Source organism: Trichogramma pretiosum, unplaced genomic scaffold (assembly GCF_000599845.2).
Source record: "Trichogramma pretiosum strain Unisexual culture from Peru unplaced genomic scaffold, Tpre_2.0 scaffold33, whole genome shotgun sequence".
Taxonomy (NCBI): domain Eukaryota; kingdom Metazoa; phylum Arthropoda; class Insecta; order Hymenoptera; family Trichogrammatidae; genus Trichogramma; species Trichogramma pretiosum.
The window spans coordinates 821979-841201 of record NW_019641610.1 but is presented as its reverse complement, the minus strand read 5'-3'; the positions used below and the strand labels follow the sequence as shown (position 1 = coordinate 841201).

The 19223-nt window shown below is 30.5% G+C and overlaps 6 protein-coding genes across 7 annotated transcripts; 3 read left to right on the top strand and 3 right to left on the bottom strand.

Annotated features, from left to right (window-relative positions):
* Window positions 1-640: 640 nt before the first annotated feature.
* LOC106648853 (methyltransferase-like protein 17, mitochondrial) lies at window positions 641-3755 on the bottom strand. The gene is made up of 9 exons (XM_014365987.2): window positions 2912-3755; window positions 2685-2841; window positions 2140-2548; window positions 1890-2037; window positions 1673-1816; window positions 1511-1594; window positions 1299-1440; window positions 1085-1220; window positions 641-964 (listed from the first exon to the last, which is right to left on the bottom strand). The coding sequence occupies exons 1-9, from the start codon at window positions 2969-2971 to the stop codon at window positions 658-660; spliced, it is 1587 nt and encodes a 528-aa protein (XP_014221473.1). The 5' UTR covers window positions 2972-3755; the 3' UTR covers window positions 641-657.
* Window positions 3756-5131: 1376 nt separating this feature from the next.
* LOC106648773 (telomere length and silencing protein 1 homolog) lies at window positions 5132-6684 on the top strand. The gene is made up of 6 exons (XM_014365856.2): window positions 5132-5441; window positions 5517-5625; window positions 5703-5845; window positions 5919-6137; window positions 6207-6340; window positions 6421-6684. The coding sequence occupies exons 1-6, from the start codon at window positions 5323-5325 to the stop codon at window positions 6570-6572; spliced, it is 876 nt and encodes a 291-aa protein (XP_014221342.1). The 5' UTR covers window positions 5132-5322; the 3' UTR covers window positions 6573-6684.
* Window positions 6685-7266: 582 nt separating this feature from the next.
* Window positions 7267-11276, top strand: LOC106648772 (flotillin-1). Of its 2 annotated transcripts, none has more exons than XM_014365852.2 (10): window positions 7267-7424; window positions 7494-7697; window positions 8321-8396; window positions 8465-8555; window positions 8639-8908; window positions 9930-10145; window positions 10269-10456; window positions 10523-10733; window positions 10812-10976; window positions 11136-11276. In XM_014365852.2, exons 2-10 carry the CDS (start codon window positions 7643-7645, stop codon window positions 11151-11153), a joined length of 1290 nt encoding a protein of 429 aa, XP_014221338.1. In that variant the 5' UTR covers window positions 7267-7424; window positions 7494-7642; the 3' UTR covers window positions 11154-11276. The 2 variants fall into 2 exon arrangements, with proteins under 2 accessions (XP_014221338.1, XP_014221339.1); XM_014365853.2 differs by having other exon boundaries at window positions 7268-7424; window positions 8639-8902.
* A 1878-nt stretch (window positions 11277-13154) lies between these two features.
* On the top strand, window positions 13155-14273 carry LOC106648769 (ADP,ATP carrier protein 1-like). Its single transcript, XM_014365847.1, has 4 exons — window positions 13155-13317; window positions 13386-13644; window positions 13716-13950; window positions 14013-14273. Exons 1-4 carry the CDS (start codon window positions 13155-13157, stop codon window positions 14271-14273), a joined length of 918 nt encoding a protein of 305 aa, XP_014221333.1.
* A 3-nt stretch (window positions 14274-14276) lies between these two features.
* On the bottom strand, window positions 14277-15899 carry LOC106648768 (uncharacterized protein CG1161). The gene is made up of 5 exons (XM_014365845.2): window positions 15608-15899; window positions 15402-15523; window positions 15204-15318; window positions 14985-15128; window positions 14277-14693 (listed from the first exon to the last, which is right to left on the bottom strand). The coding sequence occupies exons 1-5, from the start codon at window positions 15659-15661 to the stop codon at window positions 14544-14546; spliced, it is 585 nt and encodes a 194-aa protein (XP_014221331.1). The 5' UTR covers window positions 15662-15899; the 3' UTR covers window positions 14277-14543.
* Window positions 15900-16761: 862 nt separating this feature from the next.
* Window positions 16762-18731, bottom strand: LOC106648861 (syntaxin-12). The gene is made up of 5 exons (XM_014365998.2): window positions 18032-18731; window positions 17892-17961; window positions 17638-17809; window positions 17341-17553; window positions 16762-17259 (listed from the first exon to the last, which is right to left on the bottom strand). Exons 1-5 carry the CDS (start codon window positions 18138-18140, stop codon window positions 17002-17004), a joined length of 822 nt encoding a protein of 273 aa, XP_014221484.1. The 5' UTR covers window positions 18141-18731; the 3' UTR covers window positions 16762-17001.
* Between the last annotated feature and the right edge of the window lie 492 nt (window positions 18732-19223).

The following is a 19223-nucleotide window of genomic DNA, read 5'->3' as shown; positions in this document are numbered from 1 at the left end:
AAAAGTCAGATCTACGAAAATATGATGAAACATATTTTCATTGTTTTTGTTGTGATTCATAATAGTATATTTTTACGTTGTACATATTAAAATAACAAAACCCCATTAAAAAAAAAATTATTACTAAGATAAACTTAAGATACAGCAGTTCGCGCGTAAAAAACGAAAATGTAGAAAAATCTTACTCAACACTGAATTGCAAAATCAAAGGGACATATTAGTATAATTAAATACTTTTTTTCGAGATATTTAATACTAATTTACTTTTTTATTATTAAAATGTTGATATATATTATATTTCAACAGAGACAGTTACAGTATCGAAAACCAAGCTGAAGAGAAATTAAAAAGATGTAATTGTAGAAGGATAAATAAGTGTAAATCAAGAAAAACGAAACTATGCAATAAGAGATTATGAATCGAAAAATTAATTAAATTTATAAAAAAAATTAATAAAAAACCATTCAATAAAAACAGAGTTGTGTATATCTTATATACTTTATATAACAAAACATACTTCATAAATATTTACATTTAACTTCATCTTTTTATACAAACATATTTCGACACTCCCCATGAAGAGTAACACTTTTCCATTTAATTTAATATATAAACATATTACTCTTGGTGGGAGACGTCGATTTACGGTATTTTCTATTATTTAGACACATATGGTGTTTCTGAAGTATAAATTGGTTTCAAGTCTTGACTTTCTATGTCAGATGATTCCAAATTATTTTTTCCTCGCTTTAATTTTTCAGGTCTTGAAATAGCTTCTTTGTAACCTGCTGCAAATGGATCTTCTTCTTTAAATGAAACATCTACAGATTCGAATGAAGCACTAATATCCGTTTCTTCATTTTCATTTGGTATGACAACAGCATCTGCGCCCTCGTAAGATGGATTAGGTTCAATTGATAGTCTGTCACCCCATCCTGATGCTTTTGCACATCTATAGAAAGGCCTAAAAAAATGGAGTTAATTTAGGTTTGATTTAAAAACTTTTAAATATTTTTTAATAAATAAGACAAATTAGAAATAATTTTGCTTGAAGAGAAAAATAATTTATAAGAATTATACTAACTTTCCATGTCTAGATTTGGTAACTACAACTTCTTCTAATTGCCCTTCAGATGTACACATTCGACATCTGACATGATTTTTACGAACCAAAGTAGGTCTAACAATACGACTCCAATTATCTTCACTAGTGGGATTTCCTATATTAAATTATGGGTAATTTTTTGAATTTTTTTCAAGCTCACTTTAAATTTGTGTTTGTATAATACGAAACCTACCTTTCTTAAGAACAACATAAGAATAAAGTTCAAAATTATGGCGTTGAGGTCCTAATAGACGCAGAGGCATGTATTGAATTCCAAAATTACATGGAAAACCTTTGTTTTGAAGTAACCTTGGACATGGATTCTTATGGGGACACTAAATAAATAAATTTTAATTAATGATTCAAATTTCATTTTTGTAAAGATTTAAACTCAAATGTACTCACTGGTGAAAAAATGAAATGTTTTTGATCCTGATAATATTCTGTATCCATTAAATAATTTACAAAATCACGGGCTTCCAGAACCAACTGTAAAAAACACAATACTGATTTTTTTTCCACTTATATAGATTGTATAGATTTATAGTGAATGAACATATTTCAAACCTTATATCCAGCATTGGTTCCTTGTTCAACAATAATTAGGTACTGATTTGTCTTTTTCCATAACTTGGCAATAACTTCTAATCTACTTTTGGCAGATTCCAGTTCCATTAAACTATACGCACTAACAACTATATCATGTTGTAACTAAAATATTTATTTTTACTGTGATTAATGTCAAAAATCTTAACTTGTAACTAGAGTATTTTATAATACTTACGTTGGATACTGGAAGAAATTGTCTAAAAAAGGCTTTTTTATATTTTTTGGGGCGTAAGCTTATTATTTTTTCAGATAAGTCACACATATCTGCAGAAATATCAATACCCATATATTCATTTATGGTATTCCACCTTTCTAATGCAGCCCTGGGAATATTTTGGAATCATTAATTTTAATTTGTAACGTAAGTCTTACTTTTAAAAAAAATATACTATTATTTATATGAAAATCTTATCTAAAAAACTTACCACAAAACACTTCCCACGCCAGAACCAAAATCAAACATAGATTTTGGATTAAAGGTTGGATTTCTAAGTTGAATTTCTTTAAAAATAGTATCTAACACAGCATATTCTGGTACACTTCTTGTTATCATGTATAAATAACTTTTGTATGCATTATATTCAATTGGTTTCCAATCATAAACACATTGTTTTAATTTATTAACAGCCTCTCCTTTAATTATTTTTCTTCTTTTTTCTATTTCAAATTCATCATCAATAGTTTCTAAATCTCCATACTTTTTTGCCAAAATGTTGTATTCAATCTCTCGATATATTTTTTTAACATCGGAATCTCCTAGTGGTAATCTTCTACTGAATAAATAATTTGAAAATGTTTGTCTTTCTCTCAAAAGTAGAGGTTTATCTTGTACATCTGTAATGCAATAAAGAAAAAACAATAAGTCAAAATGTTACAGATTATATATTTTCACTATATTTTACAACAATACCATTTTAGAAGAAATTCATACTTAATGTTTAATATTTTTATATTTAAATATTTGTTTTACCCTGTAAACATTGTTCTATTGCAGAGACAATCCATTTGGGCATTTCAACAGTGCCTCGCTTAACAATCCCTGGATGTTTTCGAGGTTTGATTTTATTATCTTCAATTAACTTTTCTACTTCATTGATTAACTTATATTTTGCTGTAGAAGAAGTTTGCTGAAATGGGATTTTTATCATTATAGAAACACAAAAAGAATAATTTTTTAAGGAATTTATATAGCTTTACCCATCTGATTTGAGTAGCTGAAGACAGCTTAAATTTTTCAAATAAATGTGAAACCCTCATGATTTTATGTACTTAATTTTAATTACAATGATGCAGGTTATTATACGGCTTGAAAGGTTATAAACTGTCATTCACATTCACACCGACACGCTGGTTTCGCGGAGCAGAAGACTTTTATTTGTCCTTTTTCTTGCAGCACGCGCCACGCGCCGAGGCAGCAAGAGAGAGCTGCGGCGTAGCGGGCGTTCTAAAATTCTTCTAAATCTAAATCTAAAATGTTCTAAAATTCTGTTGTAAAAAATTCAAGGGTGTGCAAATGTTGCGAATTGTTTTTCTGGAATGTGCAATTAAAGGTCTATCTGGTGGTATTTTTTTTACCCCCAAATTCGCATTTTCAACGGCCAGAACAGGCCCGGTTCGTCATGGGTCCATTTCAAGCCACCTGCGGAAGCAGTAGCAATTCGGCAATGTTATACCTACTCTCCAAGACTATTAAACGATAAGAAGAAGAAGAAGCCGTGCATGGTACATGACAAGAAGGATAAGATTGTATGTCCCCATTGTAATTCGTCTATTATCGCCTAATCATCAAGACCTTCAAGATGAACACAACCCATTGGGTCTGCCTCAATTGCGATTGTAAAGTGCTCCGTATAGGACAGTTCAAGATGATCACCCGTGGCTATGATTTATTTGAAATTAGCTGGACCAAATGTATAATACTACTCGCATGCTTACATTACTTATACTCATCGTTTCGCTGATTCCTTTGATAGTACCTATATTTGAAAGCTTGTATGGTTATACTGTATTGTTTTAACAAATAATAGTATATTTTGTAACAAGTGCGCGAAGCAGTTGACTCATCCAGGAGTTGTTTTCACCCGAGCGTAGCGAGGGTGCAAAGACTCCTGGATGAGTCAACTTCCTCGCGGACTAGTTGCAAACGATATTTTTTAACTCTGCTTGCGAGAAACTAGGGTTTTCTGACGCTTTAAGGTTAGAAAACCCGTGTTTCGCGCACGCAGTGTTAAAAAGAAATTATTGATAGATTTCTAATCGTAATAAAAATTCTTATCATAAACCCGCTTGTCTATATACTTGTTAGAAAGAGAAGCTTCTTGATAGACAATTACCCCTTTGGAAGTATTTAAATCTTCATACTTTGAGAATATACAACGATTTTCTGTGTTAGAAAAAAAGTCAAACTTGCATTTTCAAAATGTAACTATTCTGTATTTTTTGTTTTTTCAATAACGTCGCCCCAGCGCAAGGAGATATCTCTTGAAACTCGAGAGGCATTCCTGCGCTGGAGCAACTATAATATATCATAATTTTTTGAAATAGTAACTATTAGGCGCGCTTCGCGCGCGAATGATCTTCCATTTTGAATTACTGTAAATTATGTGAGGGGGAGGGGTGGTCTTACAAATTTTTACGTAATAATTATTTGCGCGAGAGTAGCCCAAAATAAAATTGTTGGGTCTGTAATCTAATTGAAATTTCTTCTAAAAAATTAACAAAATGAGTATTTATATGGCGTATAACATAACATACTTTTTCGCACATTTTTTAGTGCGCAAAAAGCGTTTTTGGACACTTGTGCGCGGTAAAATGCCCCATTTTGAACACGGGTGTGCGGTAAAACGCCTCATTTAAGTGAACGTATTTTTCGCCTACTATTGCATAAAATTTTGTATGCAACACGTGCCCAGCTTTTTGCGCAGTGTGCGGAAAAGGACACGAGTGCCGGTCATGCCGCGTTTTGGGCACTTGTTGCATAAATAACTATTACTTCGTAGCTGACGATGTAATAAAACACTACACTAATAACTGATCTTCATTGTTCTTATGAATATAAATCGTAAAAGTTGAGGTCAGATGAAGTTTAATTTATTTATACGTATATTTCATACTTCATATTTTTATAATCATAAGAAAGAGAATATATTTGTTTATAAGTTCTATTTGATTACTTCATAAATAATTTTAATTTTAGAAAATATTTAATTAAAATGTTGATTTAAAAACAATGATTTGATTTCATTTAATTTACCATTAAATTTAAAAAAAAATAATTTGATTATTACGGCTACTATAGGGGGAGGGGGATGGGGGGGGGACCAATTATTAATGNTCATTACGTGGGGGGGGGGGGGGGGGTCACAAAACACGTGAAATCTCATTACGTAATTTATGAATGGCCCCACTAAGCTCTTTTTGTTTCGTAAACGGCCAGCGTTGTCAAGATTATAATCTAAAGAATAGCAAATAGTTCCAGATTTCTGAGAGTACTTCGAAAGGCGCTGCTTGCATCTTTAGCTTTCTAAAAGAAAACATAAACAAACTGTATGTTAGTTTGTACTACAACGACTGAGATAAAGTAGAAAGAAAATTAAATTTATCAAACAATGTCGAATTCAGACGATCCAACAGAAAAAATAGTATTTAAGAAAAAAAGCAAAAACAAATGTTTACGTCAACGAAAAAAATCGTCCAGTGACAGTGAGCAAGAAGATCCTGAAATAAGGTGAAAATTTATTTAGCTAAAAGTTAATAATGATCAATTATTCTTGATTTTAAAATTTGTTTTTATTTGTGACAGTTCCAAATTGGAAGAGCTTAAAACAATCCAAAAAATTAGAGAACGACAAAAAGGAGTAGACATTGTAACCTTGGCACTTGGAGAAACAGCACCAAAAGATCCAATAGCTGTGAGTATTAATTCATAATGATGTTCTTTTCAAAAAATTACAATTGTTTAACACATTTTGATCTATTCTTGGTACAGTCTGATACGTTCCGTATAAAAATAGGAGGGATGGTAAATATGGCTTCATTGAAAAATGCAAACTTGAAGCAAGATACTTATGATACTTCTATTGGAACACAGTTTAATGCAGAAACAAATAAACGTGATGAAGATGAGGAAATGTAAGAAAATATTTACTCAAAATTATTTTGATACAATACATATAAAGTGTGCATATAATTTATATACTTTTAGGGTAAAATACATTGAAGAAGAATTAGCAAAAAGGAAAAATAAAACATATTCTGGAAAAAATGAAGAAGATGGAAATCATGATAATATATATTGTTCACCAGAAGAAGCTGCTCTTCGAGCAGTTCCAGAATACTTAAGACAAAGTACTTCACACAAAAGTGAAGAAATGTTATCAAATCAAATGCTCTCTGGTATTCCAGAGGTTGATCTTGGTATTGAGTAAGTACTAGTTGGATTGCTCTTTTAAGAATTTGTTCTTATTTTACATTTTTTATGTTCTACTTTTAGAGCTAAAATACGAAATATTGAGGCAACAGAAGAAGCAAAAATGAAATTACTGTGGGAAAAACATAAAAAAAAGGATGCCCCATCACAATTTGTACCAACAAATATGGCAGTAAATTTTGTGCAACACAATAGATGTAAGCTAATCGTAATTTTCAATATTATTTTACATAAATTTTAAATTTCCAAATTTCAAGGGTATAAATTTATTTTTCAGTTAATATCGACGATGCTGATGTACAAAAAAGAAAACGAGAAGCTGCAGCTCAAAGAGAAGCAAAGAATAGAGAAAAACGAAAAGACAATGATGAGAAAGCAACAGATGATTATCACTATGAACGATTCAAAAAGCAATTTAGAAGATTTTAAAATTTAGTATTATGTATATAAGAACCAACTATTTCATTATAGATTGTAATATAGTTAATGAAATTGTTATTGTAATTAATTTTTAACAATTAAATTCATAATAAGTTTGAGTAAATAATTTTGTATAATAATAATTGTACTAATAAATTTTATTAATATTTACAAACTAAAATTATGTATATATCATATTGTAAGTACCATAGGTGATGTCAGTAGGTCAAGCTTTAATTGAGCGAAATCTCGAGGGAACAAGTGCAACGTCTGACTTTTCATCACTTGATTAGCTTAAATCACTGTAGCTGATGCATTCATCTGTTTCATATGCTAAATACTTCAAAGTCCCATTGGAATAAAGTAAAAAAATTTATTTTGAATCCAATTACAACATAGAAATGATTTCATTAAAAAAACAAAAAAGTCACGAAGGTGTCATCTTAATAATTAAAAGTAATTTAAACTGACCATAAGAAAAATGAGCGTGCAACATTAAAGACTGTATAGATTTTACTTTAAAGTGTGAAAAAACTTTAAATATTCACATATTTAGGTCATTCATTGACTTTCGTATTGAAATTTAAAATTTTTTATTCGAATAAATTTTTCCGCAAAACCAACTAGTACATTGTAGTATTTAATCAAAGCTCATTGCTGTGTGAAGATGCAACCCGTCACGCATAAGCTTATCATTCACGCTCGGTCACACACGCAGCATGGGTTTTTCCTCCCCGCTGCCCTCTCTGCTCCGACTGTACGCATTGCATACCCCACCCGTTTGCAGCTTTTACACTCGAGTCTTACAACAGCAGACACTCCATCATCGCTATTCGAGCGTCAGACTTTTTACAGCCAAGCGTAAGCTCATAACTATTTTCTATACACACACGCGTATACGCACGTAAGCAAGTTGTCTATCTGTTTTAGCATCCCCTCGTACAAAAAAAGAACGCGGACAGCGAGCCTACAGTGTCTTCTGCGGTGTGCTTGGTTATGCTACGTTGACTGCTAACGCAAAAGTTCGTCATATTTTTTACTCTTGATTGTGATTCAAGTTGTTGAATTAAAAGGTCAACATGAATACCTGCGGATTCGTTACTTGTGGGCCCAACGAGGCACTTGTAGTGTCAGGTAATTATCATCAATTACGTTTATTCTTCTCGGAATTGGCTATTAATTTCATAAATACAGAATGTATAGCGCTGATATCTATATGAGTCATACATGAAGAACGTCCAACTCGCTTGATCGAAAATCAATTTTACATTTTTATGTTTTTAACGATTTCATGCCATCTGCAGTTAATCTATAGTTTATTTTCGCTACCAGTAAATATGATAAATTTAAAAAAAAAATTAATTAGTATACGAAAAATTTAATTTTATTTTCAATATGCATACCATGTATACTATGCATAGATTTATTCAGTACACTTTTTCTTGCTTGAACTTAATTGAATAATTGAATGTACTACTTCTTAACTAGGGAGTTGAATATTATAATTCTAGTCATTCAGGCAAGTTTTGTAAGAATTACAAAGAACATAAGAATTTTATGATGACCTGATTTGATTCTTATCTAGCAAATGTGTGTTTTGAAAAAAACTCAAATCTATGCTCACCCAATGATTGAATACTTTACAACAATTTCTTTCATGTAACTTTCATTGATAGATTATAATATATTTTTCATAATTTTCTGAATATTATGTTCAATAACTTTTAATTTATAACTTAATTCATTAATCTTTCAAGGATGCTGTTATGGAAAACCTTTATTGGTTCCTGGAGGCAGAGTATTTGTTTGGCCTATTGTTCAACAAGTTCAAAAGTAAATAATTTAATCCATTTTTATTACCATAAATAAATTTACATAAAATAATTTATCTTCAATTTTAGGATATCTCTGAACACCATGACTCTGCAAGTTGAAAGTCCTACAGTTTATACTTCTCAAGGTGTTCCTATTTCTGTTACTGGCATAGCTCAGGTACCTCAATTACTTATTCTATTTTTATTTATGCATTATCAAGCAAATGATGCAGTTTGTTTCATTTCATTTTTTATTAATAGGTGAAAATACAGGGTCAAAATGAGGAAATGTTATCAACCGCTTGTGAGCAATTTCTAGGTAAATCAGAAGAAGAGATCCATAATATTGCACTTGTTACTCTTGAAGGTCATCAAAGAGCTATTATGGGAAGCATGACTGTTGAAGAAATCTATAAAGACCGTAAAAAGTTCAGCAAGGAAGTTTTTGAAGTTGCAAGCAGTGATCTTGTTAATATGGGAATCACAGTTGTATCATATACCCTTAAAGATATTAGAGATGAAGAGGTGAGTGTGAGTAAACTGTATTGATTAGTAGATCAATACTTGAAAATTTAATATAAACTTACAAATAATAATAAAAATATACAGTAGATATAGTAAATGTACTGTAGTATAGTTATTAAGTAAGTAGTAAAGGAATACCCTTACAGTATTTAATATATTTTTGAGTATCAACTTTGGCTGATTGTACATTTTGTTTGCTAAAATAATATTCTGATTATTTTATTTTTTACCATTTTTAATATTGTCTTCTTGAAAAAAATTTTTGTTTTGCTACAATCAGGGTTACGTAAAGGTAGGTACAGCTAAAGATAGTGGGGTTACTGCTATTATTGCACCATTTTTTTTCACTTTTTTTAAAAATTGAATCACAGAATTTTTGGCTACTCAAATTCAGCTAACTTGACAAATTATTAAACTTGATAGATATTTTATTTCTATAGATATTATAATCTTCTTTAATTTATTTTTATTTTTTTACTTTTACCTTGCTTATATTGCTTCAATGTATCATAAATTGTTGCCAGATGACAATCAAAAATTCATATTCAAGTTTATTTTAACATTATTTATTTTAAAAATTATTTTAAAATTTTTCGAATGCATTTTGGAGTTTGGAAAAAATTAATGGACCAAAGCGTTTAGAAAACATTAAATAAGAAATATTCAATAGTCATCTGGCAATATTTTTTGACTTACTTGAGTTATCTAAGAAAGGGGGGGGGGGAGCAAAAAAATGATCAAAATAAATTAAAGGACGCACTCTAATAGACATGCCCTTTAACTCCAAGTGATTTTTAAGAGTGATCCTTTTTTTTTAAATATATATTTTAAAAAATTCAATAATTGCATCAGAAAATTTGGATTTCACGAATTCTATTTCTAGTATATTTTGTATTTATCGATACATTTTAATCTAGGAAAAAATGTGTGTTCACTGTGAACCGACGCAAAAATTTCACTTATTATAGACATGAAAAAAAGTGAAACTTAAATTTTGTAAAATATCATGTATTTTTTGATTTTGTAGGGATATCTGAAAGCACTCGGTATGGCTCGTACGGCAGAGGTCAAACGTGATGCGCGAATCGGTGAAGCTGAAGCTCGTCGTGATGCTCAAATTCGAGAAGCTATAGCTGAAGAGCAACGTATGGCCGCCAGATTCTTGAATGATACGGAAATAGCAAAAGCCCAACGCGATTTTGAATTAAAGAAAGCTGCTTATGATGTTGAAGTTCAGACTAAGGTAGGTTTCGAATTTTCATTTTTTAAATTACATCTAATACTAGTAACAAACCAATTTTCTCGTTGTAAATTTTGAGCATTTCTTTTTACTGTTGCAATACTGATGTATCATAACGTTTTCCAGAAAGCTGAGGCTGAAATGGCCTTTGAACTTCAATCAGCTAAAACGAAGCAGCGAATTATGGAGGAACAAATGCAAGTCAAAGTTGTAGAAAGATGCCAAGAAATTTCTGTTCAAGAGCAAGAAAAACTGCGTCGAGAAAAAGAACTAGAAGCTACTGTTCGCCAACCAGCTAATGCTGAAAAATACAGGTATTTATTAATTACCAAGCAAAAATATCCCCATAATAATTACAATTTATTCGTTCAAATTTACAGACTCGAAAAGATGGCAGAAGCCAATAAACTCAAAACTGTTATGGAAGCTGAGGCTGAAGCTGAAGCAATTAAAATTAGAGGCGATGCTGAAGCACTTGCCATTGAAGCTAAAGCGAAAGCAGAAGCTGAACAAATGGCGAAAAAAGCTGCTGCTTGGAATGAATATAAGAGCGCAGCTATGATTGATATGATGCTTGAAACTCTACCAAGGGTATTAAAAAATAACTGTTTACATCTAATTTCATGTGGAAGCTTACATTTTTAATGAATTTGTTTTTCTTTTTTATAGGTTGCTGCCGAAGTTGCTGCTCCTCTATCCCAAGCCAAGAAAATTACAATGGTATCTAGTGGCAATGGAGCTATCGGTGCAGAAAAGTTGACCGAGGAAGTGTTAAGCATCGTGGCTCGCGTCCCAGAGCTTGTTAAGACTATGACCGGTGTCGACGTCGCAAAAGTATGTGTTCGGAGTCACTGACTCGACGTTCATCCATCATGCTTGAACACCCGAAATCAGAAAGAATTTCCTAACAGCTCATTGCGTCATAAAACTAACATACCAATACCATCGTCAACTCCTTCTTCTTCTAACTCGTCTGATTCTATTTCTTTCCAGTCTGTTCACGCAGCGTAAAGCAGTATTAAAAAATCAAAGGAATGATGACAATGCATCGGGGGACTCCTTTACCCAAAAATCGTCTATGTACTCCTCAAATTTTATTTACAATTTTATATACAATATTTATTTGGAGAAATATTTTTACTTTGGATTATTTATACATTTCCAACTTTTACTATTCCAACCATCATACAGGTAAGAAGGCAGATATCGATTTTTATTCCTGAAACTAACTAAAGGTATTCCGGTTATGTTTATATAACAAATAGCATATAGAATTCTATTGTTAATAAACATAAAAATTATTTCTGCTGTCTACTTAACTATGAAACTTTTATTGTAATGTAATGCAATATAGCATTCAATATTTTTTGTGAAGTATAAACTAACATTCACGGTATGGATGAAAAATTATGTGCACGTTAATATTGAATATGTGTTCTACGTAGTTAGTGATTTAAATGATAATCTTCATTAACGGTAATCTGTAGTTTGTGAGTTCAATTATAAAAAGTTATTAAGAATAATAATCCTGTCACATTCTAATTATTTCTGAACAAATATTTCGAAATTCTTTCTATGCGTCCAGAAAATGATTTCTAAAAAGTATTGGAAAAAGTTTTATTGACACGAAAAAGGACAGGACAGAAAATTGTGTGAATAGAAACAATTTTCTCTTTAAAGAAATAATTTCTTGACGCCACATTGTGCCGAGTATTATTTTTTTTTATTTTTACGTAAAAAAGATAATTTACTAATGTATAAGCAGAAGTTGGCTTGATAAGTGTACTGACACCATTTGGTGCACTCATTATTGAGATAAATTTATACAGATTATTGATAAAAGTAAAATAAAAATACTAATATGAAAATGTATTTTTTTTACCTGAATCATTATTGACTAAATAGTATTTTATTCAAAATAAAAATTAAGTAATAAAATACGTAGTAGATATTCTTGTTGAAATTAAAAAATAAAATTGTTTAGATAAAGTAATACATGCACATCATGTCATTCAATTTAATTAAGTTTTAAAAGTATCAATGCTTAAAGCAACTTTTTTAAGGCACTTGACATTATAAAATATTTATTTATCAGCTATTGCAATACAAATGTACAAAAGAATTTTCAATGACACGAAAAATTCTTTTTAAGGCGCAATAAATGAATGAATTAATCAGTAAAAAACAAATTGAAATAGTAGTGTTACCTACGATACTATGCCTTTGATGTCAATATTCTCTAGTCTCAGAAAAGAACATATTAATTTTTGCAGTATTTATGTACGAAATAAACATGTAAGAATTAAATCTATTAACAGATGTATCGATAATTTTTAAGTATATATTTCTCTTTAAAAAAATTTACTCAAATAACAGTAATTTTACGTTAAGGCTCGATCCACATAAGCATTGTGAACAACAAATAAATAACCAATTTTGATTATTAATTAATTCATGTAATGTTTTAATATTTATTTAATCAAACCCAAATATTTCTATTATTAAGAAAAAAGATTATAAGATTTATAGATTTTTTCACGATGTTGAACTTTTTTTTAGTTGATAAAGAAAAAATAAAAAGTAAAAAATTTGTGAATTTGTGTAAGATTACTATTCCTTAATAATACCTATTTTTATAAATTCTAGAAACATATAAGTACATCAGTAAATATACTTTTATATTGTTTCGTATTCGCTTGAAATTTTTTATTTTTTAATAACATTTTTCATTGCTTTTTAAATAGAATATTTCAATTCATAAGGAAATAATAAAATTACGAATGAACTAAATTAATTAATTTCAATAGATACAGTTCATTTTTTTTAAATTTTTCCCACTTTAACACATAAAAAAAGAACGATAACCGATTCACGTAATACGTATCATGATTCAACGCAAAACATTAGACAGTCGTATTGTGTCGGTTTTCCGTTGTCAACTGAGAAAATTTTGGCATAGCTATCAGCATAGTTTGTGATCATAACCGGATTAATTATTATGCTCATTGCATCATGGGTGAACATGGAGCAGGTAAAGCATTTTTAATCGATTTTCTTGCGGGTGGAATATCGGCCGCAGTAGCTAAAACGGCCGTCGCGCCGATCGAAAGGGTCAAGTTATTACTACAGGTTCAGCATGCCTCCAAACAGATATCAGCCGATAAACAGTATAAAGGTGATTATTTTATGAGCATATCCTTTGAAGTTTTAGTAATGAACGGTTTTTTATAATAATACTTCCAGGGATCTTGGATGTTCTGATTAGAATACCCAAAGAGACTGGATTTTTCAGTTTTTGGAGAGGAAATATGGCCAACGTCATAAGATACTTTCCTACCCAAGCTTTGAATTTCGCTTTCAAAGATAAGTTTAAAAAACTTTTTTTGGATGGAGTTCCAAAAGAAGATTTTTGGAGGTATTTTGCTGGTAATTTGGCTTCAGGAGGAGCAGCTGGAGCTACTTCACTATTATTTGTTTATCCCTTGGATTTTGCCAGAACAAGGTTGATAAATAATATTTGCTCAATAAAGCACAAATTTTCTTTATGTTTCTGAGTCAAAAACTATATTCCAGATTGGGTGCGGATGTAGGCAAAGGTGATAAAAGAGAATTCAAAGGCACATGGGATTGCATATCCAAAGTAATGAAATCTGATGGACCAATTGGCTTGTACCGGGGTTTCAACGTTAGTGTGCAAGGAATAATTATTTATAGAGCAAGTTATTTTGGATGCTATGATACAATCAAAGCAACTTACTTGGCAGATATGAAAAATCAATCTTTTTTCACAAATTTTTTAGTTGCTCAAGTATGTATTCATTTTCAATTAATACTTAAATTAATACTAATGCATTATGATTAATATTCAAGGCAGTGACAAGTTTTTCTGGAATCACATCTTACCCTTTTGATACTGTACGCAGAAGGATGATGATGCAATCCGGCAGGCCTGCCGAAGAACGAATGTATAAAAATACTTTAGACTGTTGGTTCAAAATAGCTAAAACAGAGGGAATGACTGCGTTTTTCAAAGGAGCTTTCTCAAATATACTGAGAGGAACAGGTGGTGCACTTGTTTTGGTATTTTACGACATAGTTAAAGAATCAATTGATGATGCTTTAAAACCTTGAATGTACCAACTTACATTACCAATGCTTTTATTAATAGATGTTTTAAAATAAGTTACATTATTATGAGTTAAAATATATACTTCATGGAATAGTTCCTTATATAAGTATATTGTACTTAATGTGTTTAATGTTTAAAGAAACTTTAAAAAATCATAATATTTACATTTATCTATAATTTCTCTCATTATTCAACATTTCTTATCATAAATAAATAAATTTATTTAAAAAAAAACATGACTGCCCAGGTGTCATTTAATGACTTAATCCAAATTAATTGAGCATTGTATGACGATCATAAATGTTACGCCTTTGTTCTCTGACTTGCCGTTTCCATTTATCTTGTTGAAGACCAACTCGATTCAAAACATTCCCTCTCACACCCATTGGATGCGACATTCCAGGTGCAACAGAAGTATCATCCTATGGAACATAAATAGATTAAGATTTTTAACAATTTAAAAAAAAATTAGAGGGACAAGGTCCAAATTATCAAGTTGCATAAATAGTCACAAACAAAAAAAAATGTAATTTATTGAAAAAGTAGTTACAAAAAAAAAAATTGTATTTATAGAAAATGTTCAGGTTCTGATTTGAATTTCTTGCATTAACTTTTGAATTCCTCTTTCAAGGGACAATTTATTCAATGGAAAAACTAGGATTTGGGAGAGTGTTAACTGTATGCATAGCAATATCATTGCCCTCGGTTATTACCTCTTCATTATTATGTTCTTGATATCCTCCAACTCCGCCTGTTGCTTTGTGTAATCGCTTATTAAGAAATGGTTCCAAACATATTAAAAACAGCATATAAATGACTAATAATGATATAACCCATATAACAATTATAACTACAATCTGAAATTGAACAAAAAAAGGGGTCAATAGAGAGTTATCAGAAAAGCATTTTTTAAATAAAATCTTCATGACTACCTTAATAATAGTTGTATTTCTATTTTCATATTTACAATCACATCTAGGGCAATATATTTGCTCTTTACCCTGCAGTTTATCTCCTATTTTAGGTAAAACCACTCCATCGCAATCACTAGGGATAACATATCATAGTAAACAAATTGGAGTGATATATTTAATTAATATTTTTTTAAAAAACAAGACTCGAAAACCCACCATTTATCCGCTGAAACGTTCGTAACGAAATTCAATACTCTTTTATCACTAGACGTGTTATTCAATACGGAATCAATGTTCGGGCAAATACACTTGCATCTTTTGTCATCATATGAATCAGCCTAAAAGTTATAAACAAGCAAGTCAAACTATCACAGATAAGTAATTACGTTATATTGGAAAATTAAATTATTATTTTTGCTAACCTGACACTGAGTAAAGTAAAGCATTAGTAAAACTGTACAGATGAGTTTCCACATGTTGTAATAATTATTAATTGCACTTGCAGTTCGCGTAATTTTTATGTCCACATGAAATGGATTTTTCGGTCACACACTGAGGTAAGTCATTGAAATGTCTAAACTATCATTTTCCACAGAAAAATTAACCGTCGTTACAATGAGGTAATTAATAAACGTCAAAAGCAAACACCCATTAACTCAGTCTTTACAAGTACGTAACAACAAAAACAACATCGCAGCAGGACAAGCTACTATATTACTGAGTATCAAGTGTGATTGTCAGAACAGACGATGCGAGTCATCAAATAACCTGCAGATGGCGCCTATGAGCAATTTACCATTGGTTCGTAAATGAATCCGAAATTCCGAAGTAATTCGAACCCACTCCTAAAATTGTGAGTTTTGACAGATGATAGTTCATATTACTTTTTAGAATGGAGTTGAAAAAAAGGTAACGCTAATACAAGAAATTTTATGAAATAATTTCATTTTTTATTTCATGTAAATTTTACATTACTTTAAATTTATAGATACAATTTTTGCGAAAGCATTTGATAATACATTTTTCATACATAAATAAAATTGAGTCTAGAAATAAAATTTTTATCTGTAATATTGTAACAACGGACAACTATAAATCACTGGAGTTTATTAATTGATACATATCTATTAAAGTAAAAGTTAAATAGTTCATAAAAGCAATAACCAAATGTGATAACAAGAACAAACAATATGTAAGTATATGATGCATATAAATTACTTTTTATTTAAAAATAACAGTATGGAATGATCATTTCCATTATGAAAGTATTTGATATAGCCTGCATGTTAATTTGCAGATGGAATTAAGTGTTATTTTAAATACCTATACAATGACTTTTAACTGATACATAATTAGACTTATAAATAAATTATAATTTAAAATACTTTGATCCTGTATTAAGAAAACTGGTGCAAAAATATTTTGTGTCAAATAAGTTATAATTTTTTGTAAAACATTTTTATTTAGCTAAAAATTGAAGATTTTCTATCATTTCAACAAAAAAGGTGGAATTTTAATTTGATTCAAATAAAGTAATTTGAAAAATACTTAAATTGTTTCAAAATTCAAGCTTCAGTTATGGAAAATTTTTATCAAAGACCATAAAAATTTTTAATTTTAGCCAATAAATAGAATATAAATTGATAATTTCATACATGTGATCACAAATTTTCAACAACATAGTTTCCATTATGTTAACATACAATCTGCATTCTCTTTAGAATCAGTTTGTTGTATTCAACTGTAATAATTACAATGATTCATATGAATAATTAGCAATTACCTTCGATTTCGTATAAACTTTGTGGAATTAACTCTAGGATGAAGAAGAGCCTTTCCATGCAATGATACCAATTAAAATAGAAAGAATGATGGCACCAATAAGTACTAATATAAACTTCTTTTTTCGTAATTTATTTTTGTAAGTTGATGCTTGTCTGAGTTGAGTAGATCCTTCATTAACAAATACTTCAGTTCTTTCTACTGATGCTTCAATGGAATCAATAGTTTCAGCTTGTTCATGTACAAGGGCTCCAAGCTCTTTGAATATTTCATTCACAGTGTATATATCACTCTAAAAATTAAAATTTAAAATCAAATTATTTAAATTAATTTTTTTTGCCCATCATTTTTTATGCAATATAAATTTACTCACTTCAAGTTTACGAATATTTGCTTCTTGCTCTTCTAAGACTCTTATGTTTTGTTCTTCTTGTTGTTGCTGTTGTTGTAGCTGTTTTTGACTTCTATTATCTTGCAATTCAATGAGTGTTTCCACTTTCTTTTCACCAAAAACTCCTATTCCCACATTGGCCTTCGCCTTTTTTACCATATCCTTTTCCTTAGATGCAGCTAACCTTTGGACTGTCTGAAAGTAATAAAATAAATTTACAGTATTGAAAAGTGGACAAAAAAGGTACATATAAATGGAAAAAAAATTATTATCAGTTACTTGGAAATTATTAAGTGCTGCCATAAATTCATCTTGAAGTCTTTCCTTTTGCATTTTATTTTGTCGCTGCTCTCCAGGGCTGATGGATCCGGAATTTGCTAATAAACTCAATTCTTTCAGATGGCTAGTGGTATCTTTAGCAAGTTGTTGAGTATAGTGTTGAATCTGATGTCTGTTAATAATAAAAAAAATATAGATAAAATTGAAGAAATGGTATTTGAATAAAATATTTTTCATTGGGTTAGGTTACTTACAAATGATTGCGTAGCTCTTGAGAATCGCTAGAGCTACCAAGTTGGTTAACCATTTTTTGCATTGAAGAAACTACAATAATAATGAAAATTATAAATATTTGTCACCAAAGTTTTTTTCAACAACAGTAATTCAAAGTTACCATTTTGTGATATTTTCAAAATTGATGTAGTTACACTTTGGGCTAATCTACTAAAGTCTTGCTCTCTCGTAGGACCACCGTTGTGATAAGAAGAAAATCCACCTTCCATCGTGACAATTGGAAACTCACTTTTTTCAGTACAAAAACGCACGTCTACGATGATATATGTATCGTGTACGGTGGATATGAGTAAAAGATAACGATGATTCACTCGAAGCTTGCAAGCGAAATTTGAGTAAAATCGACGCAGAAAAATGATATAATAACACTTTTGAAGCACTACGTATGGTGCATCGAATCCTCAACGGAAGCAGAAAAAAATCGATACAGTTGGAAAAAAAGTTACATTTATGGGGAGTCCGTCGCGACGCGTATATGAATGATGCGTGCTGGTTGTGAGAGCGCAGGCTGTGATGCAGCTCGAAGTTCGCCTCGTCAGCTTAATAAACTGCTATTCATAATGTCGCAGCGCAACACATACCTTGTTATGAATATCTATATATACATATATATATGTATGTATATATATGTACATCTATTTGCCACAAACAGTATATAGGTGCAGCATGTCAGATGTATATAAGCCGTGTTATCTTGGACACTTCGAGCCCGATATACTGATTCTCAAATCCTCTTTCTTTTCGAAACTGTGCAGCAACCTATACCTGTCCTGCACCAAGACGGCGCGTGATGATAACGATAGAATGCACATATAAGTAGACAAATGTTAACATATCTCTATATCTATGGATTCTAATATATAATACAAAATCAACTTTTAAAGGTATCCTCATAGATAAGTAGATGACAGTTCATCTAATTCGAACGATCTGTCTTATCAATTTCGGAGCGAAAAGATGATTCGCCTAGATCGTCATTGTAATTATCTGCGGGTTAAAATATAGGCGTAAATATAATGCATGTATGCGTAGTCGAGACTGGCAAATACCGCTTACCGCAATTTGCAGCAAAGCCTATTGAACTAGCTGCACCCATTATACTTCATGATCATTACATTCGCAAGTTATATTAATTATCTCGATCGCAGATGAAGCGCTCCCATGAATGTTGCTCATTTGAAGTTTGCAGACAGAAGTTTTCGTTTACAAAAATATCAATGACACGTTTAACTTTTCATTGAAAAAATATTACCGAAGAAATTAAAATCTTACAATTTTTTTATAACAATACC